The 24,250-nt window shown below is 44.4% G+C and overlaps 1 protein-coding gene across 1 annotated transcript in view; it reads left to right on the top strand.

The window, feature by feature from the left end:
• Positions 1-24,250, top strand: part of efnb3b (ephrin-B3b) — a 77,232-nt gene that overhangs the window by 33,792 nt on the left and 19,190 nt on the right. Inside the window, exon 2 of the mRNA XM_086197532.1 lies at positions 5,321-5,610. Coding sequence (XP_086053658.1) covers positions 5,321-5,610 — 290 coding nt within the window. The remainder of the gene's footprint in view (positions 1-5,320; positions 5,611-24,250) is intronic.

The following is a 24,250-nucleotide window of genomic DNA, read 5'->3' as shown; positions in this document are numbered from 1 at the left end:
TGTTGGAATTCAGTGCAGCTTTGTTCCACACAGAAGAGAGACGTTCAGAGATGAATGCCGACTATTTTCCATGATGGTGTAAGGCCTGCCCACCTGCGCGCAGACACGCATGCTAGGTTAACCTGGGTTAACACCATGAGCCTATCAGAAAATTGCATTCTGTTGCAGTAATGTCAGCCTCCATCTTTCTTTTTTTTTATTCCTCCTTTGTTCATTTGTCTTTTGCCCCGGGCACACCTGCTATTAGGACCCGTCCTGATGTGATCTGATCTCAAGTGGACGGCTGAGCGCATTCACTCTTGGATTTAAAATGCTTCACCGAACGCCGATCAGATCTTACCTCCCCACTCTGTATGCAAATATACACCGATATTTACTTCCTGGGATTTAATCAGCATATTGAGAGAGAGAGCGAGAGAGAGCGAACGAGCAGCTGATGGCTGAGAGACATTATCAAGCGTGAGTGAGTGCTTTTCTGTGTCTATAGACTGGAAATTAAAAGCTAAAGCATGAGAATACTAATGATCCAGACCAGGTCTGTTCCTCAGCGTGTTCTTAACAAACCAAACTACCAAAGATGGTTGATCCATCTGTAATAATACATCATGAAGAGCTTTTCACATGAGTAGACATTGCACTAGTGCACCACCCTCCTTGCACTCAACGGCCGTATTTCTGCTTCAGCCAAGCTCATCAGCTGGTGATTCTGTCCATCCGTGTGGCTCAGGACGGCACCTGTGGCCAGAACACCTTCCAACACAGTTTCATGGATCAGATCACGCACTGAGCGTGTGCACACCTGGTGTTGACCACTGGTGATTAGCTCACTCAGGATGTAACAGGACAGCAGGTGTGGACAGGGCCTTTGTTCGGCTTCCATGTTGTCATATTTAGAGCTCTTTTCCTCCAGGGTTCTCTGTCTGCTTCCTTTCTGCTTGCTCACCACGTTTCTTTGTTTCCTCTCTCACTAATTTCTCCTCTCTCTCTCTTTTTTTTTTGTCGAGCGCGCTACCTGCCCAGTGGCATTTTACCTTAACGCACATCCTGTCTGTTTGTGTGTGTGTGTGTGTGTGTGTCTGTGTTTTCACTCTTCCTTTCTGCAGTGCAGTTCGACTGTGACTCAGGTTACCTTCCAGATACGACTCATAGAATGCGTCATGCAGGAAGCAAAAGGTGCTTGTTTTGTATGTGTGTGTGCATGTGTGTCAGTATTCATGTTTAGGGAAAACTAGTGTTTGGATGTGGGTGGATGTGTTTGGACAACCCCTCTGTGTGTAGCAGGAGGGCATTCATATGGGCTTGTGTGTGTGTGTGTGTGTGTGTGTGTGTGTGTGTGTGTGTGTGTGTGTGTGTGTGCGCATGTGTGATCGAAAAGGTTTTGGTTTTTTTTTTATTCTTTTTTGTTTGGGCTTTGCTGCAGATGCCTCAGGAACCACCGCCATGTTTACAGTTCATACTGTATAAATGGTGAGAGTGTACGTGCTCATCCATCGGAGCCCTACAGGAAGGTGAAGAATGTGCGCGCATGTGTTGAGTGAAGCTGAGGGCTCACCTCTCAAGGCTAAGCATCGCCTGATAACCCACAGTGACCTCAGTAATGAGAAGTGGAAAAGCGGCCTCCCAGAGGGCCTCTGTGTCTGCCTCAGCTAACGTCCCTCTGCCGTCGAGCCTGCATTCTACGCCACCGGCCGAACACGGCGCCAGATAAAGCTCAGGTCTCCAGTTACAGTAGTTGTAAGGCTGTTAGCTTGCAGGGCTAAAAAAAATAGATTTAGCCAGCATTAAAGGGAAGACGTCCTTAGATTGTGGCAGGTACAACACGAAAATCCCTCTGTCTCCATGTTTGAAGCTCTAATCATTTGTCAGCCGAAGTCACTCAACTGTGCTTTATCACGGTGTTGCTTTATAACAACTTTGTGCAGCTGAAGCGCTAAACTGGTAAATATCACCTTTACACAAGAGCAGAGCAAAATATCTGTGGTTAACCACATTGGTATGTTTTTGCTTATGTTGATGGTTCATAATGAAAGGGTCGTTTGAAAAAAGTAGGTAACGTTTGAAGTAGAGGCTGAAAGAACGATAATTAGTAAAAATATTAAGGATTTAAATCTAGTTCTCACCACAGCTGTGACTGGAGTCGTGCATGATGTCATCTGGATCACTTTTGCTCAATCTTAATCCATCATGTTGGTCATGTTTTCTAACTGGAACGGGAAGGTATCGTATTACGCGCTGGGGATGATCCAGCTGTCAGAGCCCGGGGCCAGAACCGGTCCACGGATCATTTTGATCCAGCCGCAAACGTCGGTGGCAGGGACACTAAGGTGTGATGACAGAATCTGAGTGAGGATGAACATCTCAACAAAAAGAGAAAAGCTGACACCGAAGTTGGCATTTGAATTAAGAGTGAGCGTTGAGATCTTTTTGTCGCGAGTGTCAGTTGAAAGGAAGCGTGTGTGGCCAACAGAGTGTCTGTCTTTCTGAGGTGTCAGTGACACGGCGTGACGTGTGTTCAGTGGCGTGAAGCTTCATGTCGCTACTGTGGTTATCACCCAGAGGAGGTGGTTACACGCTGATGTTAGCATTTAGCACATTGCTATACCTTAACACAGCCGAACAGGGTTTCAATGCTGCCAAGAAATGAGGAGGGGAGCCACCGCAGGCAGGACCAGAATTGAATACTCCAGTACTTCAGACTTGATACAAGCAGACGATTCTCAGGCAGCACAATTAAGCCTGTTTTGCCTTCAACTTCGTTGCCAGTTCTGCAGGAGAGACTTTTACTGAAAGGGCTCTTTTCTGACGTTAATCACGAAGATCAGCTTACTCGTCACAGTCAGCACTGAGCCTGTGAAAACAGTGCAGGCTTCTCGAGCTTTGGAGAGATTTCTAGTCTCTCTCCGGGGTAAATAGACCTGGTGATGTCATTGTGATGTCATCAGGCTTGTATCGGCTTCATAATAGATCCGCCTGTGTCACCAGATTGTCCTCAGGGAATGTAAAATGCAGGCCTTTTGAAAATGTTGGGATCTGGAAATATTTTTTTGCATGCTATCTTATTTAATCAGTTTCTTACCTTTTAATCCCTCCCTCCCTCCATTCTTTTTTTTTTTTTTTTTACAATCACTGCAAAAAAATTCACGTAATTAGACGAATGTCACATGTTAGGATTTATTGATTTAGTCGTTTCTGAAAGGACATTTATGCAACAAACCTAATAGCTGGGTCTGTTTGTGCTTTGTGGTGGTGTATTGTTTCTTTTTAACGGACAAACAGTTGTCTGACAGCAGAACAGAGAGAATAATTAAGCAGGTTTGAGAGCTGTGACTCCCATGTGTTCCTGTGGATTTGTTGGAAACAGAAAACGAGTCTGAGGTAACCGAAAATGGGCTTCTTAACTCGACATGAATTTGCTTCCTCCCACCTCTACATCAAAGTGTCACTTAACATTCAATGAGAACGCTAACAGTACAGAAAATCCAGCAAATCTCCCTCTTCATTTCAGCTATTAGCACTATAAACACATTAGCTCTCTCCGTCAGTTATTACATGTATTTTAACCTGAGATTAAACCACTATGGATGTAAAACTGGAGGCTTCATGTGAAATATTGCATCAAAATCTGCTCTGGAAAGCCATTAAACAACCAAAACGTTTTAACCAAAGGCAGAATTAAAGACACTGGTTTTCTAAAACCTCATGCACCAGCATAGTTTTCATGGAATTTAATCAGACTTTCCCTTTGAGTGACTTAGAGCTACAATTTTCTCCTGAGATGGCAGGTGTCAAATTGTCATTTAGGGTATAAACAAACAAACAAACTGCACATCCGTCTGATATGAAAGAAGCATACGAGAAGTAGATGATGCTGAGTGACGTTCAGGCAAGGGCAATTAGCAAACTAATTAGCTGTACACACCTATTATCTGGCATTGGCGGCAACGTTCTGCTGATCTGTCACGATATTTGTCTGCGCCGCGGACACGCTTCACTTCTCAATCTCAAATTTTATGAGCGAAAAAAGTTCATCAAGAAAATTAACATCTCTCTGATAAGTTTTTTTCCTCCCTCTGCTGTTTGTGGTAGTTTGACTTTTCTGTTATTTACCTGCACTTATTGTGCACAGATTTGCATGCGTGCAGACTTAAGATTACATGTTTGCATCATTTTTTTTTTTTTTTTTTGTAATTCTCTCTGCAAGTATGGAGATCATAAACATGAGGGGATATTTTCATCTATTTAATTAAGAGCAAAGTTTTCTGAATGAATGAAAATATGATTTTAAATTTTGTCTCCTGGTATTTTTGATGCTGACTCTCTGGAATGGCAGTGGAAAACTAAGCAAAATAAAACTATAGAATTAGTTGTATTAGCTATATTTGCTATGAAAACAGCTGCTGCAAAAAGGGCCTATTGTAACACCACTGGAGCTACATGAAGTTTGACGTTTTAGCAAGAGGGAGAACGACATTCGTGCTTATCAGTTTTATGACGGTGACTGTTGATCTGATCCCAGGGCAGTGAAATGTGCGTCACTCCTCCCTCCTCATCTGTTTGTCCAAATTCCGAGTCGGCATCGAGTGCCTGAGAGTAGCTGTCAAGGCCTGGAGCAGAAGCAGGCTCCGGGGCTCAGAGGAAGAATGAAAAAGTACCTTTCCAGTAGCTTGATCTGTTCACATACTTCACTCTCCGAAGCAGTAACATTTGCAGGCAAAGACGGGGATGCTAACTTCCTTAGCATTAGCTTGTGGTAAAACTTAAATTTACTGTTTGACTTTGTACCCTAAAAATACTGCAGTATGTTGCTTTAAAAGTTTCTTTCTATTTGCCTGAAGTTTACTTTGCATTCAAGTTAAGTTTGGTCTTAAAATGTGTGACATTTTCATAAAATATATCTGAACTAAAGATCTTTTCTGAGGGGTGGTTCAGTGGAAAAAAAGAAATCAACACAAAATGCTTTTTCAATATCTGCATCCTTTTTGGCTTTATGCAGGTATTTATTTTCCCTATGTGGATCATTAACTGGTGGTTAAATTTTTCTTCACTGCTTGGGGTCAGCAAGGGATTGCAGAGCTTATGTGGTAAAACAAATGTGCCTGTGCAGCTGAATATAAAGTAGTGCCTCTGCAAAGGCACCTGTTCCCTGCAAAGGACAGAAAATTAGAAAGACTTAAGAGAAATAAGAGCGGTAAAGAATCTGTCGCTCCTTCAGCATCAAGGACAGGTGGCTTTGATTTAGTTTCTAATGGTGTAGCAGAAAGAAAAAGACTTTAATTAAATGACAAATACAGTGATATACCTGCTTCTTCTTTCCCTTCAGGTTCAGGGATGACAAAGGTTACGTTCTCTATCCTCAAATCGGGGACCGACTGGACCTGATCTGCCCTCCGTTGGACACTGGCAGGTCCACGCCAGAATACGAGTACTACAAGCTCTACCTTGTGTCATCACGGGAACAGGCAGACCGCTGCGAGGTGACAGGGACCCCTAACATCGTGCTGACCTGTGACGAGCCCACCCGCGAGCGTCGCTTCACCATCAAGTTCCAAGAGTTCTCACCCAACCTCTGGGGCCACGAGTTTAAGAGCATGCACGACTACTACATCATCGGTGAGTCGAGGCAGCAGACTGGAGATAAACGGGTGGAGAGTGTGTTTGTGTGTGAGTTTATGGGTGGATGTGATGAACTTTATTGCTGTGTGTGTGTGGGGGGGGGGGGTGAAGGGATGTTGTTATGATTGCATGGCTGATTTTTGATTGTGCCTGAGTGTGTTTGTTTATTTCAGTGATGATGGTGATTGTGCGGGTGTGTTTAGAGTAATTAGGTTTGAGAACTGTGTGATCCGATCTGCAGGCGGATGTAGTAAAGGACGCACGACACTGCAAAAAAAGATCAGCTCAGCGCAGATTTCAGGACTTAAACTCAATCAAACCTTTCTGTAATTACAACCAGAATTAATACAACTAGTTTCACCTTGATGGAAGTGAACAAAACTTGAAAAGTGACCCTCTTTTTTAGAGTAAAATGAAAAAAAGACATTGTTTCCGTTTGCTGTAGCGTGTCCCTGAATTTGTCCTTCTTTGCCACTCGTGTGGGATTTTGTGTTCAGTGAAGAGTGATTGCAGTTTTGTTTTGTTTTAAGGGTGTGTGTGTGTGTGTGTGTGTGTGTGTGTGTGTGTGTGTGTGTGTGTGTGTGTGTGTCATTGCTGTGTCTTTGTCCTGTCCCGCTGCTGTGCTGGCCCCAGGCCTGTTTATTGTTACTGCCAGACTTGCAGTGACCGCAAATGGCGCAGCACAGTTTGTTATGGTTTATTCCAAAGGTTTGTTTGGAGTTAGGCTGTGTGAAGACCCGATGAGGTCATCAAGGCCAGTCAGGCCAAGTGTTTTTATCGGCGAGAGCAATCTGCAAGTAAAGGTCGCGTCAACCGAAACCTGTGGGTTGTTTTTAAATACAGCCGAGTTGAGGAGCCGAGAGCATTCAGCGCTCACAAGTGAAGCAACACAGCATGTTCATGTGCATGTGTGTACACACTCCTGCACACCCACAAGTTTCAGTACAAACACAAGCACTGTTAAAAAAAAACACCAAAAAAAAACACCTCAGGAGTGAGAGAGTGAACAGGAAAGACAAAGCTGTTTGATTCCCATAGCTCTCCGCCCACGCACCTGCGAGCTCTATTCACTCAGGTGTGCAAATGCTCTTTTCACTTCTTTTCATCTGCGGGCGAAAAAAACTAAAAATGATGGAACAAGTAGAGCCAGGAGGAGAAGGAAGCCAGGATAGAGATGGAAAAACGGAACGAGAGAGACGGAAAGACACAAAGAGAATATAAGATCTGTCAAAGTCTGTGAAGTCCCTCGTGTCTCTTTGTGTTCTATATTCGTCGGCTGGTTTCAGGTGTGCTCGGGTTCCGCTATCAGTCCTCAGAGCTGCCGTGAGGGGAGGCACTGGGTGCGTTTCCCCTGCACTCTGCATCCTTATCTGCATACAAGTATTTCTCTCAGATTAGATATGAGTGGGGTGAGCTAGCATGTTGCGCTGCAGTCAGCCACTCTGTGTGTGTGTGTGTGTGTGTGTGTGTGTGTGTGTGTGTGTGTGTGTGTATTGGTATATGCAACCATGCACCAAAATGACACAGGAATTTGGCTCGATAAGAAGGGAGGGAAATTAATGCATTCTGATACCTGATTTAATCACTGACGGAGCCTGAGCAGCCACGCTAATCTGGTGACGGATACCTGAAACGCTCTGATAGCAGGATGAAATACATGCGTGGTTGTGCACGTGGAGGAACACCAAGCTCTAGCTTTGGGTTGAAGACTGTGGCCACTCCTCGAGTCCTGCACCGCAAGGCTGGGTCTCTCTGGGACTCTCGATACCTGCTGTCTTTTCCCCATCAGATGCTCTCTTCATTCTCAACAGTGGCCGCCGGTTTCCACCCAGCAGATGTCTGCCAGGGAATCTGGCACGCGGCACACATGACCGAACCGGGTGTGTGATCTCTGTAAACAGACTGAATGTAAATACAAAATCTGTAGCCGAGGGAGAAAATGTCAGGATAGGTTTTAGTTGGAGTAGCTGTGAGCAGTCACGTTTGAGCAAACCTCGTTGCGTCCACGTAAACGCGCCGTGTGGAGTACAAAAGAGACGGGATGCACTGGCCGAAAGGTGGTAACAACGGCTGTAGTCTGACGATTTACCAAAGCCGTTGTGGTGGTTTTAAACTATTAACTGAGTGTAAACCAGTAACTTTTAAAACAATCCACTCACATTTGTTGACTTTCAGCTCCATGCAAACGTTTCAAGCTGCTATACAGACTCCAAACGGGGATGGATCAAGGAAGTCTGGATAACCTGGCTACATGGGAAACCCTGAAATACTGACTTGCTCCCAGAGGCTATCAGACATTGCCGATGAGTTCTGAAGTTGGCGTGGTCTTTGTGTAAGGAGACCATGCTTGTTTGGTGGGCTTGTCTTGACCAGGTTGTCCTTGTTTGTCATGCAGTCCCTCTAGGAAATGTCCTAAATCCGATCCAAATACCTGGGGATTCTGGCTCCTGTTGTGCAGGTTGTCCAGATCTCTAGTACAGGCCAAGGAGGATAGATGATCCTGTCTGGACTTCTGAACTCTATATTTCTCTGTACGGTCTATGAAAAGCTCTCATTTTATTATCCAGCTTCCCCTTTTTTGCAAAGCCCACCAAAGAAGGGTGTTAAAAACAGGTTATTGATGGGAACTCTCCAATGAACGCCGGCGTTGTCCGTGATAGGCACTTGACGGCGCGTGTTTGACACGTATCACTGTCGGAGCAAACGCGTGAGACAAGAAACCTAACACCAGCAGAACTTGAGGGGCTGGTGTGTTGTCGGTGTGCTGCTAAATTCCTGTTGGCTTGACTCTTTTTACATCAGATTTCAACAGATGCCCCCAATTTGTCATGACGATACAAACACAATCTCTTGATGACTCAGCTTCAAACCTGTTGTTTTGTACTGTATGTTTAAATTATGCATGCCCAGGGGTGGATTTCTCTTCTTCTACACAAATGCTCATTTTATGTTCAGCTTTCTTCATATTTGAGTTTCGTAATGTCTGAATATGGATGACAGTTAAATCCTATAAGCTGGAATATTTATATGTAAAGTCCACCTGTTCCAGGCAAACTGAGAATTACTTACAGTGCGCCAAAGGAAATACACGCAGGAAACACTTTGCCAGATGAAAAACATAAATGCAGCAGGGCGAATGTGGATCTCACTCTCTAGTTTTGAGCACTTCTGTTGTGAAGCTCCACCTGGCAACCAGAGTGTCCAGAGAAAGAAACACCTTTATCTCCACACACACAGACCCAGACCGATCGATTGACAGCTCCAGCCCAATCAATGATGGCTGTAACACTAGGTCACACACACACACACACACACACACACACACACTCACGCACACACACACGCACACACACTCACACCAAAACACATATATATGCACTCACACATTTGCTTTGGGAGGTGAGGGGACAGGGGAGTAGCTTATAGTCGAGAGCATCTGGTTCTGATAACTCATTCAGGGCATGGGTGTATATCCGTGTAGCGAGGTTTTGATTGTTTTAAATAACGCAGGCTTCGCTTACTGGTGCCCGCGTGCACTTGATGAGGCTGTGAGATAATTAATATCGTTCATCTTACAGCTTCTTTATCCCAACTTAGCCAGAATGACCATCTGAGAATGATATTGCACAAACTCTGTGGGCTGCTTCACCCCTGAATAGCTGTTAATGCATGTTTGTGCATGTACGTGAGGACACCGACGTATGCGCAACCCTCAGGGAAATCTTGTTTTAATTAACCTATAACATAGCTTGATTTAATTTGCACACTGCAGACCCAGCGCACATGGAAAGTATACGTGTGGTGCGATTTGTTGGTGGAGCAGCAGGAGGAAGCAAGGCGGCGGAGGTTAATTTCAAAGTTAAAACCATTACAGATTGACTGCAACTTGCTTCGCGTCCTCTGAGTAATCTCTTCCCTTTGCCACAACAGTGCACACTTAACTAAAAACTCTTTATGATGTCATGCTTGTCATAATGTGTGTTGTCATCACCGACAAGTAGTGAGAATGCAAACGTCTTGAGAAAATCCTGCAACTAATCTGAAAAAAAAACAACAATTTCTTATCTGATTTCTTTGTTTTCGGGACTCACTAATGCATTACAGCTGCCATTGCTTAGTAATCAGATTACTTGAATCCCATTAAAAGTGATTCTCTTCTTCCGAGCCCTGGGGAGAGGAGAGAAAGAGTAGGAAAATTGATTAGTTATACTCATTGATTGATGTTTTCATTCATAACAGGAGGTCAGAGTTTATGTAAACCCATTTCCCCGTCACACTCGCTCTCTCGCTCTCTCTGTCCGCTGTGTCTCTCCATCCTTCAGTTTCTGCCCTCTCGTCATCTCTTTCACAATATAAATTCCAACACACACACACACACACACACACACACACACACACACACACATATTCAGTATCAACCCAAAGTGCAGATCAAGCCTTTCACTGCTTTTAATGAATCCTTTGAAAGCAGATGCCAGAGCCTTGTGTAACACACACCCGTTGCATGCATGCTTGCAGAAGCACACACACGTTCAGTAGCTGTGTTTCCTTCAAGGCATTTTGATGCACTTTCTGCTTTTACAAACAGCACAATGCACAACAACCACCTCAAACTAGCGACAAAGTTTTAGCTGGTTTTTGCCCTTTTTTTGAAACGGACCAAATCCACAAAAGAGGAGATGGAAACATCTGATTCCAATGAGCTCTCATACGGGGAGTCTCTGTCTCAGCTGACTGTCCAGCTCGTCTCCCTAGTTATTCCCAAACTTTGTCTTCATCGTCTTAAAAACGGCAACACGTCCGATACTAGCTGGCGTCAAATATCTATTACAGCTAGTTCAGCTGTCAGTCATTCCTCCAGAACTCTCCAGTTCACCTGGTAAATGTCCGTCGACCAAAGCAAGGAGCCGAACTGTTGCATCTCTGGGTTTCCCTCTTCTGTGCTGCCTGTTACTGCCAGTGTGATGTTTCCTTTACCACAGGAAACAACTGTAATTCCCATTTCCTTTTCTGTGGCATTCGTAAAACTCCCTTGACATTTTATGAAAAACTAGAAACTGTGCTCGCGATGTGTGTCTAATGAGAGGGGCAGGACGCCGTGTCCATGCAGGTGATCCACATACGTGAAAAAAAGAGCGGAGTTTGTGTCAAAACTGGTCTTAAACTGCTGATTTTAAAGGGTCAGCGCATCCAAATAAAGGAAAAAAACTGTTTTTCTTACCCATCATTAGTGGTGTGTTGGTACACAGATGTTTGTTCTCATGTTTTTATTGTCTGGGGAATCAAGAGACGACTCAAGATGCTGATAGGAGGGAGATGGGTGAGGGCAATGTGAAAGGCTGATGAAGGGTGAAAGAGAGAGGAGGATGGAGGAAGAAAGATAAACAGAAGAGGACGACAGCGGGCAGAGATGGAGTTTGTCTTGGTGTGTGTCGATGATGTGAATGAGATGTGAGTGTGCGTTGACACACAGACACGACGCTTCTCATCTGCAGGGTGACGCTCAACTCGATGCGGTCACTTTCAATCACAGCTCCTCCTGTCAGGGGAACGGCGACACACACACACATGAATAAATGCACACACAAGCAAGCAAGTAAGCACACACATACATGTTTAAAGACCCCTGCCGCCATTTTTGGACCGACACAGGACAGCACTGAATAATGGCAGCCTCCTAGTCAACATAAATATAACCTCATATGAGAGAAATTTCTTTGGCCAACCCCAACCACACATACACACACTCACACACACGTGCACACACACACACATGCACACAAACGTCTGCAGTCTTTCTTGACGCCCGCATTAACATATGCATGCTCACATCGTCATACACAGGGGCATTCACATGAATATATGCACTCACACACACTTTGGCGCACAAGCAACCTTGTGGTTGTAAACACACTCAAAATAGCACGAACACACACACACACACGTATACACATGCATATACACGCGCGCGCGCACACTCTCTCTCTCTCTCACACACATACACACACACACACACAGATGTGTAGTACTGATGGGTCAGTCACTGGGACTGCAGTGTTGTTGTTGCATACAGAGACAGATGGTGGAGTGTGTGTGTTTGTGTGCAAAGAATGCAGGTATCTGTTTTGTGATGCGGCTTGTGTGTGTATGTGTGTGTGTGTGTTGGCATATGTATGGAACCTACATACGATGGACATGAATGCAGTTTCTATGTGTGCACATCAATGACTCCCAGTGGTGTGTTTATGGAGCAGGGCCCCCGGGGCTTTGTGGAAAGCCTGGTGCTCGCTGTCGCACAATGGCAGAGATAAACAACCCCCCCCCCCCCCCGCTAATATGAATAATAGAAGAGCTGCCTGGATCCTCGAACCTAGCACACCTAGAAGAAGAGCTCTCCCTGTTTGCCTGTGTGTCTATGAGTTTTTGGAGAAAGTCGATGATGTGTCTGTGGGTGTTTGTGCCTGCATGGTTGTCATTTGCACTCTCTTCCTGCAAACTTTATTTTCCTTCCTGTTGACAGGTTATTGTTTCCCTCTTCTCTGTTGGTATTTTCTTGTTGGTCTCTTTTCCTTTTCATTCTTATTATTTGTGAGTTTACTGTGCATATATTTATACGTATGTTCAGGAATGTGTGTGTCACACTGCCAGCCTGGAATGACAGCTTCGGCGTCGTAAAACTCCCGACGAGGTGGGGTTAGTGTGTTGTGAGTGTGTGTGGTCCAATTGTTTGACAGCACAGACCAGCGCGGTGCGTGCAGACAGCAATGTCAAAGAGTTCAATAATGCAGAGGTCCTCACTGGTTTATTTATCAGGGTTAAGCTGAAATAAATGACACAGAATCCCAGAGACGGGAGAGGGAGAAAAATGGTGAGCGACAGATGAAGAGAGAGAAAGATGGGGAGCGACAGCGAGTGCAGTAAACGAGAGTGAAAAGACAATAGAGGAGAGGAAGCGGGGAGAAACGCTGCACTGCAGCCTAAATGAGCTGCACCTCTCCACCACTCTGCGTTAGTTTATGATTTTCTGTGTGCATGCGTGCATGGTTCTGTGTGTGTGTGTGTGTGTGTGTGTGTGTGTGTGTACGGTTTCTCAAGTTTATTTGTGACTGCAGATAAAAATACTGAGGGATTCAAGTAGAAGATGAGTGGAGGGAGGGGCAGGATGGAGAGCAGGGTGGGAGAGGTGGGGAATCCAGGGAGTCTGAGGAATCCATACCTGCTGAATATTTGATCAGGTTTAAGCCCTCAGATTTGAGCCGCCTTCCAGGCTGAAGCAGCCACAGGCCTGGGGGAGAGACGGGGGAGAGACAGGGTGGGGGGGGGGGCGCAGGACAGAGAGAGAGAAGCAGGATGACCATAGTGAGGGATTTGAGGCAAAAAGTGGCGTCTGCTTTTTGCACCCAAATGGCAACATCCATCCATCAAAGACGGATCGTGCATTACAACTCTTATATCTTGATGCTGCTGCACTGAACGGGACAGACATCATCCCTGACTGGTCGCTACACTCCCAAACCCCTGCGGGAACACGTCCCTCTGTCTTGTCAAACATCTGAAACATGTAACATGCTAACATGAAACACATACACAGTGTGAGGTTGATCCAAGTGTTTGTGATGGCAGGGGGAAGTGTAATTACCCTGCGAACTGCATCCTATCTCATGAGCATTTGTCTCTATAGGTACACCAATTAAAATCAGCCTCAATTTGATCTTCACAAACTGATTCAGACATGATGACACACACACACACACACGCACACACACACACACACACACACACACACACACACACACACACACACACACACACACACGATTCTTCAGCTCCAAGTGACTGCCTGAACCAAGTCTTAACCCTCGAGCAGCCAGTTTCAATCTGTGGCGTTTCGCATTTACGCGCCCCAGCCCGTCGACCTCACAAGTACAGAGCTGTTGGTTTTTTGGATCTCGCAGATGTCGTTAAAAAGACCCTCTCAAGGAGAAAAGGAGGAGCGATCTTGTTATTTTATGCAGCGTAGAGACAAACGAACGAGATCTCCAGTCAGACTGCTTGTTCTCATGGTGTGTGTGCGCTCTCGACATTTTTGTAGTTCATGCAGCAGAGAGTTCTGTGACCGTTGGCTGAGGTATGTTTCTGATATTTCGATAGCTTCCACCAGTGACTTCCTGTTCTCCAGGAAAATGCTTGGTTGTGGGAAAGCCCGCTGTAGGGATGCGATGCTATGTGAGGGAGAACTCAAGCCTCTCTTCTAATTATATGCTTTCAGTGTAATAAATAAAAGAAATCCAGACTTACTGCACAGCCACTTCTACACACTTTATTTAGCTCGGCAGCTTTGGTGGGTACATCTTCATCATGATAAATGATGAGGAATCCAACACATTAATCTCGCTTGATGAAGAGTTCTCGTGTCCACACACCTCATGTGTCCTGTGACTTAATGGTGCGGAAAAATCCATGGAACTTTTAAACAGTTAGTTTTCTCCAGCACAAATGACAAATAGGGGTTCTTTAGAGCAGAACTTCCCCTTCCAAGCCGCCATGAATCTTACTGTAAACGTCATGACACACCAGTAATATTGTTTGGCACAATTTTATTTTATTCTTTTTTCACTTTCACTCTGCTCAGGCTTTTACATTTGTTGTAGCTCTCAGGGGACACCCACCAGCGTTTGCTGGGAGCCAACCCGCCGCCGACGACTATTTTTGAGGTGGACCTGAGACTGCTTTTTTAGCTTGCAACACATTTTTCACACTCCGCCAAACACATCGAATTCTTGAGGCCTCTGTTAAACTCTCATGTGTGAAAATAGCCTCAAATAAAGTGCAAAAGTGGAAAATGGAATAAAAAAGGCCAGCAGGGGATTGGGGCAATGGATCCAAATGATTTCCTCTCTTGAGTACGTCTGCATGTCTCAATTGATAAGAAAAGACTAGAAAAGATTATTTAAAAAAAAAACTAGAAATCAGTTGAAGGATTTAAAGTGATTAAGCCAGAGATGCCCCAGCGACTGGTTTACGTCTTAATCATGTACATTAGCGAATCAGCGGGAGGCCACTGTAAACCTGGAGAGTGTTGCGTGTTGACATCTATATTACATGATACAAATGAGGCCATTTTTGGTAAAGATAATAGAGGAAAGGAGAGGGACAAGGATGAGCTGATGTAAAGTGACACTGGGAGAGAGCGAAGGATTATTTGGACAAGAAAAAGAGGAGCGAGAGAGAGGGGAGAGAAAGGAAAGGGGAAAAGATGAGAGAGAGAGAAAAAAAGATGTGTACGGAGTGTGAGTAAGAGAAAGTGACAGATCGCCTGGCCGATTTAGGTCAGCAATCAGAGCTGAGCTACTGTCTCTGAGATAGTGTGTGTTCTGGTGCATGTGTGTGTGTGTGTGTGTGTGTGTGTGTGATATTTGTCTGTATGTGTGGAAAGCAGTTTATTAGAGTGTGTGTGTATGTGTGTGTGTGCGCGTGTGTGTTTGTGTGTAGTTGTGTTGGTGGGCGTTGATTGCGTGAGTGAATGAATGTGAATAAGTCTATCCTGTTAAAGGTCACGAAGAAGAATCCCTCCCTAATTGGATTGGGCCTGGTTAACATTGTATGATTCATTTAACCTTCCTACACTGTCTGTTTGTCTCACTCACACACACACACACACACACACACACACACACACACACACACACACACACACACACATGCACGCACAAACTTTTCTCATTCCCCATCACAGCTTGACAGACAAAGGCGTCATTGTGCTGCTGCCTTCTGCTTCAGGAAACTTTTGCAGATGGAGGTGTCCCCCCAGCAGTCAGACATGGGGGGGGGGCGTAAAACAAGCGCACCTCTCAGCTGACCTCTGCCATCTCCTACAAGCATTAGCCTGCTAATATAGCATTTGATTTAGTGTCCAGGTTCACGCAAACATGACCTCTGATCAACAGAGAGAGCAGATTTACACAGACAGATCAACAACACACAGCACATAGACATAATGTATGTTGGTGTGCGCGTGCGTGCGCACACACACACACACACACACGCAAACACACACATTGAAAAACGAGCCTGTACTTGATGAACCATCTGTTTTTTTTTTTCTTAATCAAACCAAAAAATGTTAGGAAATGTGCTGATTTTCCATCTTTTGCCGGAGCAAGTACACATTTATATCAGTTTATGAGCAACATGATAAAGTGCAGAGATCAGTGCTTTGGCGTTTGCTATCAGATTTACACAAGAAAAAATAATTTTGCGCCTTCATGCACGAGTCAAAGGATGAAATCAGAAAATGAAAACACAAGGTTATCACATCAGATCATGAGCAAATCAACTGGGGTTTTTTTGTCATTTTGGATAAATTTCATCAGATTGTCCCGAATTTTCTTCACTAAAACAGAATACAAAACACATTTTTAGCAGCTTTGCAACGTTAAATTTGCCTGTCATGAAAAAACAAATATCAGATACCTCCTTCCCTGCTGAGGGGCCTTTGAGCAAGACTGTGTGTCATTACAAAGAACAAAAACACTAGAATCAATGTTCAGTTTAGCATAGCAGCTAACCCCAAAAAAAATCACACTAAAAGTTATTCCATGACACAGAATAGAGCCGATGTAAAACTACGGTTCCGACACCATCAAAAAACGAGGACAGGCAGTAGCGTGGGTTTGTTAGCTTTTACGTGGTGTGTAGGAAGACGGCGACGTAAGCAGTAGTACTAGGTTGAATCCATTAAAGAAGCTCTGCAAATGTTAGCGTGTCAGGGGTTTATAAATCTCAGCGTCCCGTGATAGACAGCATCCAAAAACTAAAGAGAACGAAAGGATGTTTTCAGATGAATAATACCTCCATAATCTCCTTCATGGTGCAGAGGAAAGGGAGGAGGGGGAGGAGGAGGAGGGAAGAAAGTGTAAGAAACAGGGAAAAGAGAAGACTTGAAGCGTGGAGGAATAAAGTGAAGGGGGGGGCAGCGGTCAGCTGCGTACAGGATGATGAAAGGATTTTTGTTTGCTGTGAGGAGACAGTAGAAAAAGACAGTGTTGACACTCAGTGGAGCAAGAGGGCCCGCAGCTCAAAGACACAAGGACAAACAATCAGCCACAAATCCTTTTTAACCACCATTTAAGCAGCCCTAATTACCCCCCCCCAAAAGAACCCAAAAACCCTCCACAAAGAACGGCATTATCATGGGGTGTTCGTGCACACACACACGCGTGCACGTGTACTCCACTTGTTTATTGAAGAGAGATTCATTAGCGGACTGGCTGTGTACTTGTTCTCCGCTAATCGGCATTGTTGTGAGATACTTTGGGTGCATTTCACAAATACAACCAGGCATTATTTTGCCCCCCCCCCCCAAGATCTGCCCACACAATCCCACTCCACCCTTACAGGCCACAGGATCTCCACCTCTCATTTTCTCAGCCTGATGTATTTCGCCGTGCTGTCAACTTTTGAGCCAATAAACTCTTAACGTGATGCATGTTGTCCACTTCCCGCGGCCAAAGGTGCTCCGCGGTTTTAGAACGTGTCAGAAAAATCTCAGCCAGAAGAGCAGGGAAGAGGAGGAAGGAGTAGAACTCGTGGTTCTGATGTTCTCAGGTTCTCTTTCTGGCCGGTGGATGCCCAGATGGGTCTAAACCTGGCCTCAAGTGGGTATCAGGGCCGTGAATGTCACAAGGAGCGGAGCAAGCGATTTAGGAAAGAGTTCCCAAGTAGTCGCTGTGGTTGATATTAATCCTCCTGGGGTGGGGGGTGGGGTGGGGGGGGCATTATGGTCCATATTAGTACCACACATCTGCTGCTGCTGTATGCGCTGATTATATATTGATGAGGCAGGGGGGCTGGATAATTGAAAAGCCTCATCACGAAGGGGAGCGCTTGGTCTCCACTTCAGACTACCTCAAGTGAGGAGTGTGTGTGTGTGTGTGTGTGTTTGTATGTGTGTGTGTGTGTGTATGGGGGGGCTGGAGCTAGTTTCCCACTTTTGTGTGTGTGTGTGTGGGGGGGGGGGCTGGAGCTAGTTTGCCACTTTTGTTTGTGTGTGTGTGTGTTTGTCTGTGTGTGTAATACCCTTTTGTATGCCTGTACCCACCCCCAGGTTCCTGCCTTTAGATCCAGAGCCTTACCACAGCTCCAGCCCTGCTAACCAGTGGCTTAATATATGCAATTAAGAAGCTAATTAGAGTAATTAATTCAGCCAGGGCTGGGGCCCAGCCTGGCCCCTATTCACAGCTTTGGAACTGCCATAATCCTCCACACACACACACACACACACACACACACACACACACACACACACACACACACACACACACACACACACACACACACACAAATTATAACACACACTCAGACAGTGCTATGCTCTCTCATTATGAGTTGGGTCTTTGTCTGCTGTGTGTGCGTGCATATGCTTGTGTGTATGTGTGCGTACATATTCTCGTGTGTGTGTGTTTGTGTGTGTGTTTGTCTGTGTGTGTGTGTGTGTGTGTGTGAGATGCCACAGAAGTCGGAGATGAAGAAAAGGGCGTAAATAAAGACAGAGAGAAAGTGAGGCAGTTAGTCTGGTGTAATGAGTGAAAACAGTGAACTAATTCATTGGCACCTCAGTCTGGATCAGTTGCTCTCTTGGTGGCGCTGCAATAGAAGGAGCCCGTTGTGACCCGTAGCATCTTAGCTCGTCAGCGGAGGCTGGACTGCGGCGGCTCGTCTGCAGCTTCTGGAGGGCAGCCGGCTGGGAGGAGAGATCAGGTTTAATGGAGAATGGCCAGCTCGTTTTATTGGTTTAACCTTTATTTATCCAGGTTTGTCCCTTCTTCAGGATTTAAGAACTGCTACATGCATGACCTTGCCAAGAAAGCACTATTACATTATTGCAGGTCCATTTTCAAAATTATTTAAAGCTTTCATTAAAAGGAAAGTCCCACTTTTCTTTTATTTTACAGTATAAAAATTTCAAACAGGTTAGTTTGTTAGTCTCCAGTGATTCACATGCATGCCATAAACCTTTGATACCTGCATTTGGCCCAGTTTTTTTTAGCCATAAAGATCGCCAAGTATTTACAGGTTTGTTATTTTTGGAGTATAATTAAGAAATGTGTGATGAATTGAAGATTAGAGCAACAGGACAGATTTACAACACTTGGCGCGTACAGTTTTAAACGGATTACTGATAAAGTAATCAAAGAAGTTTTGGCGGCAGCGCTGGGAAAGAAAAAGGTTGTGCAACCAGCAAATATGACACCGAGTGACAGATTAGTCATAGTTTATTTTGGACCGGCGTATTATATGAGATGCTAACGTGATTCTGTCTATTTGCTGGGATTTGCTGTACCTTTTCTTTTTATATATATATATATTTTTTTCTTTTTCATCACCAAACACTCCTGTGAAACTGATATATTTAGCTAAGCACCCTTCTTTGAAGACGCTGAAGTGCGCTCTTATTGCTCCCTGAGTGCTGAGAACACATCGCACTTCTATCAATACTTACATTTCCACCAAATCAGCTCTTGTTATGTGAGGTTTGTCAGTCAGTCGGGGGGAAAATGTCTCCCATCCGTCATGTTTTGGCATGCTGGGACTGTTTTTTTTTTTCTTTTTTTAAACCACGCTTTTAAAAGAGCTGCTCGTAGTCCTTGGAGGTAAGAGTGGTGGGCTTTTGATCCTACGGGAGCTGTGTGTGCTGTTCAGTAATATATGTGAGTGGCACGTTCAGAATATGAATTTGCCGGAGCTGTTTTCTTTTTAAAATTTTTTTTTTTACAGAAGAACCTCAAACTTGACCTGTTAAAAGTTCCACTTCTCTGTCTCTCCTCCTGTGTCTCTGACATATTCTCTGTCACTGTCCCTCTGTCTGCAGCTCTCTGCTCTTATTACTCTTTTATATGCTCTCTGTCTCTTCCGTCTCTCTCTCTCTCTCTGTCTCTTGCCTTCTTAAACTCGACAGCAGCATTAAAAAAAGGAGCAGCGCAGAGATACATGCATTCCGTTTGCTATCAGGTATACTGAGGGGGAAAAAAAATACTTTCCCACCTGCAAATTTCCCCATGCATGAGTCGAAAGATGAAATCAGAAAATGAAAGCTATAGGTTTGCACATTCAGACAAAATGAGAATTCATAATCAGATCGTGAGCAAATCCCCCCTTCGTTTTAAAGACAGCGCTTCACATTTCTACTTAATTCTCTCCACCAAGTCATGATGTCATAACCATTTCTTTTAGAGGCCTTATAACGTACAGATTTGTCCTCATGCTAGCATAGGGTCTTTGAGCAAGATTACATCTCATTTCAGGGTACAAAACATTCGAATCGATACTGCATTATATTTTCATGGAGGCGTTTCGCCGTTGTGTTTGTTGGGTTGATGAACGCAAACTCCCTCAAGACACTTCGATCGGATGCACGGATCAAACTTGTGACCTTTTACTTTAAGGCTCAGTGACTCAACGTCAAGCCGATTCCCACAATCCTGTGAAATATTTATGACAGACTAACGCTGTGCTGAACTTCAGGTTGATTTACACTTACAGTTGTTGCGCGGGGTTTGTTTTTAATCTGCCTTGACAGACTTTGGTATTTGGCAGCGTCAGAAGAACGATCATATCTGTTAATAAAACTTGTTGAACTTGAATATGAAGGCGTCAGAAAGCAACAGACGGGTATCTTTCAGTTGTCAGAAATACCAAATAGACAAGAACGCAAACAAACCTCAGGTTAACCTTGTAATAATGAATAACACACAGACACAGACACAGACACAGACACACACACACACACACACACACACACACACACACACACACACACACACACACACACACACACACAGGTTTTTCCAGCCCTGAACACCAGACATCTGTGGATGATTTCACTTGAGTAAACCTGGAGATTAGACGCTAAAACACACATTTAGGGAGGAGATGCATCAAAAAACACACGTGTCAACCTCTTGACGTACAAATAAGACTTTTACACAAACATCCTTCTAACCTGAAGACAGACTGATCTGTGTGCACAGACAAATACACTTCTGAAAAGAAGTGAGAGAGAATGCAAACACACACACACACACACACACACACACACACACATATGAATACACACATTAAAAAGAGGCAGATTCCTATATAGCTGAGTACACAGCTCCTAGCAGGCTGCTTTAATCATGGAGGAGCTAAACAAACACAACTGTCATCAGTCTCATTTTCTTATGACACACATGTAAACACACACACACACACACACACACACACACACACACACTCATAAACAGTATATAATTACTGCATGCTTTTTGCTGTCCATCATTTTACCCTTCATTTTTCACCCTTCTTCTTTCCACTTTCTCTCTCTCTCCAATTTCTCCCTCAAGCAGTATGCAGGCACAGATGTCAAGATGTATTATTTCGGCTGGCTGGCTCTCATGTTCTGTGAATGTGTGTGTGTGTGTGTGTGTGTGTGTGTGTGTGTGTTCCCTGCTTTCCTCTTTTGGAAACAGTAATGGTGGTAAGAGAAAAGCAGGCTGTACTGTTGAAGATTAGCAACAACATTTTAGAGTCACACTGTATACGCTCTCATAAGCTTAAGCATACAACATAATACACACACACACCAGAATGTATCCCAGTCATGGTTCAAGGACATTTAAGGCACACACACACACACACACACACACACACACACACACACACACACACACACACACACACACACACACACTGGCACACATTGTACCAAATGTGTGTTGATCCATTAGGAGGACCTACATGCTCGTCAGGATTGTGTTATAGCTGAGTCTTGGCTGGTGCATTTAAACACTAAAACTGAGCCAGGTTTTAAAGTGCTTCTGTGTGTGTGTGTGTGTGTGTGTGTGTGTGTGTGTGTGTGTGTGTGTGTGTGTGTGTGTGTGTGTGTGTGTGTGTGGACACAGTGTGACATAGCCGCTGGTTGAAAGATTGGCATGCAAAGAGAGAGGGAATTTTTGAGGGAGAAAGAAAAGAGCGACTGTTTTCTGCGTTTCTTGATCTGTGAGTTGGAACCTAAAATGGACGGTGGGGAGCTTTATTGTGGAATAATAATAGTATTAGTGAAATTAAGCAGCAGCAACAGCAGCAGCAGTAGTGGAGGGTTGAGGTGTGTCTGTGTATGTAACAATGCCGCTTTATATGAGGAACAGGGTTTTATTTAAAGAGCACAGGCCCATTAGTCAGTGTGAGGACTTTGAAACTGCCCCTGAAGCAGCCAGCTTGTCTTCAATTTAACTAAAGCCAAAGCAGCATTTTACATTTATTGGAAAATTAAATAGAAAACTATTAAAGAGTGAAGGGGACAAGAACGAGACTGCCTCCCTTCCAGCTGACCAGCTCTTTAGAGGCGAGTGCATCCACTGGAGCACAGCGGCGACTTTACAATACATTACAATGTACCAGGGTGGCAGCAGAGACAGTTCCACTAGAGCTAAGTGGAAAATGTTGTAATTTGGGTGAACTGGCCCACAACAGAGAATGTACTTTATGCCATTATTGTACATGACTGAGTTCGCCCACCCAAACTCCAACCGTGTTTAATTTCAAAGGATTTTAGTTATTGCTCTTTATCTGCCACTAAATCAACATTTTTCCAGTGTTTAAGTGTAATCTGTTTCCCTCGACCTGTCAAGCCAACGGCAGAGTGCAGCCAAGGGTTCTGGCAGCCGAGCTTAATGATGTATAATGTAGATTAGCTGGCTGTTGTTAAATAGTTCAGTAACATCTTAAATAAAGTTTCTCTTAATGGCAAATCCAATTGTTTCAAAGGTCTTTCCTATAAGTCCAGTCACGCCGTTGCAATGGGCAGGACGCAAACTCTTTATCACCATAGACTTTAGACAGAATTAATTAGGGCTCGTGTTTGTGTGTTACAGCAGGAGATAAAAGATCCTTCCAGGTATGCATGTATTAGATGCTGGACCTCAAAGCTGCTGTCAGGCTCATTAAAATGTTTGATTGGGTTGTTGTTTTTGTGCATGTTCTTCATTGATTGCACCATTTATCACACGTAGAAACAAACACGCTTCTTCAAACAAGAAAAACAGCAGGAGGAAGCCTCGATGCAGCACAACAATCTATACTGATGTTTAAAGGCAAACTGGCTGTATCATTAAAAGTAACGAGTCAACTTCCCTCCACGTGGCCTGCACCCACAGCTCCTCGCCAGCGTCTAGACGCTTCCTCCAACGCGGGGGTATACTTTTAGTTTTGTAGACCCCGATCAACAATTCCTAACCATCCGAAACCAACACAGTCCGCCGGCAGTGTTCATCAGGGTGATACGATTTCAATTCTGAATCAGAAATCAATGAGCAAATCCATTTTGACTGTCCACAGTGTTTACTCCGCCCACATGAAGGGAAACATGTCAGACTCCCAGCTGTGATGACATCAGCACTGACCTCAGGACTGGCCGTCCTGTCTCTGTGGGCTCAGCGTCCTGCAACTCTGTCACCAGATATCCTGTACTAACGTCCACACGTTTGGAGTCAACATCTGTTCCATTTTTTCCCCTCATTTTCGAGTGATTAAGAAGCCTCGTCGCCACCAGCGGAGGTTAAGCGTGGAAGCAATGACCTGAGTGCCTTTTCTTTCTGTTTTTTGAGCAAACCTTGTTTTTGGGTTGCACGAGTTAGAAAAAAAAACAACCTCCCTTGCACCGTCAGTAGACCGCACAGTTTTATCTAAAACCATGTTTCTTACCATGAAAGGGTCAGAACAAATGACTTGGCTGGCAGTTTTTGTCCTTTCTGAGTGTCTCTCCTGGAGTTCATTAAAAACCTTAATTAGACTGACAGTTATGTGTAATTACAATCTTTAAGATGCACAGCTCCTGTGCCATCCTGCAGACCCACTCCTTCACTGCCTGCTTCCAAAGCTCTCATAAATGTTTGGGTGTATTTAGCAGCCCAACCTCCTGGATGCTGCCCGTGACCCAGAAAGGTGTGACATTTATAAGGCCCCTTTATCTAACACCTCCTGCCTCCCATTGATTCTGCCTTTCCCTCTGTCTTTATCTCACGTTTTCACCCTCACTTCTTCCTCTTCCCTCACACCCTTCTGCTTCCCTTCTTCTTAATTTAGAAACCCCTCCCCTCTCTCCTCCGCCATCTTCCCACTTGCCTTCACTTTCTTTCTCTCCTGCTACGTGTCACAGATCGCTGTCACATTCGTCCCTTCAGACCGTTGACCCAATTCCCTCTTTTTTTTTTGCATCTTTCCTTGCTTCCTTTTCCACCAGACTTTTGTCCTTCAACCCAATAGCTTCTCCCCTTCCTCAGTCTCCCATTTCCCATTTTACCAAAAGGAACATAACCTACATATCAAAAGTTTGACCGCCTGTCCTTCACAGAGGTTTAATATCATCTCAGAATAACTTGGCCTGTGATACTTATGCAAGATGTTGTTTCATTTTTGTCCTTTTTCCTCATTGATGTTATTAAAAACGATAATAGGCGGTGTTGTCCGCCGGTTTGATGGACATAACGCACTTCAAAGTGTCAGTTTCAAACAGTTATTTCAGCTGTCACGCGTCAGAGGAAACAATGAATCCTGGGATTTGTTTTTGATTCTAAAAGAGGTACAGAATAATATTACA

This window comes from Aulostomus chinensis, chromosome 24 (assembly GCF_037954235.1).
Source record: "Aulostomus chinensis isolate RoL2024-O1b breed Wild chromosome 24, RoL_Achi_v1.0, whole genome shotgun sequence".
Lineage (NCBI taxonomy): Eukaryota > Metazoa > Chordata > Actinopteri > Syngnathiformes > Aulostomidae > Aulostomus > Aulostomus chinensis.
Note: the sequence above shows the minus strand (reverse complement) of the source record. Positions and strands in the feature narration are given on the sequence as shown.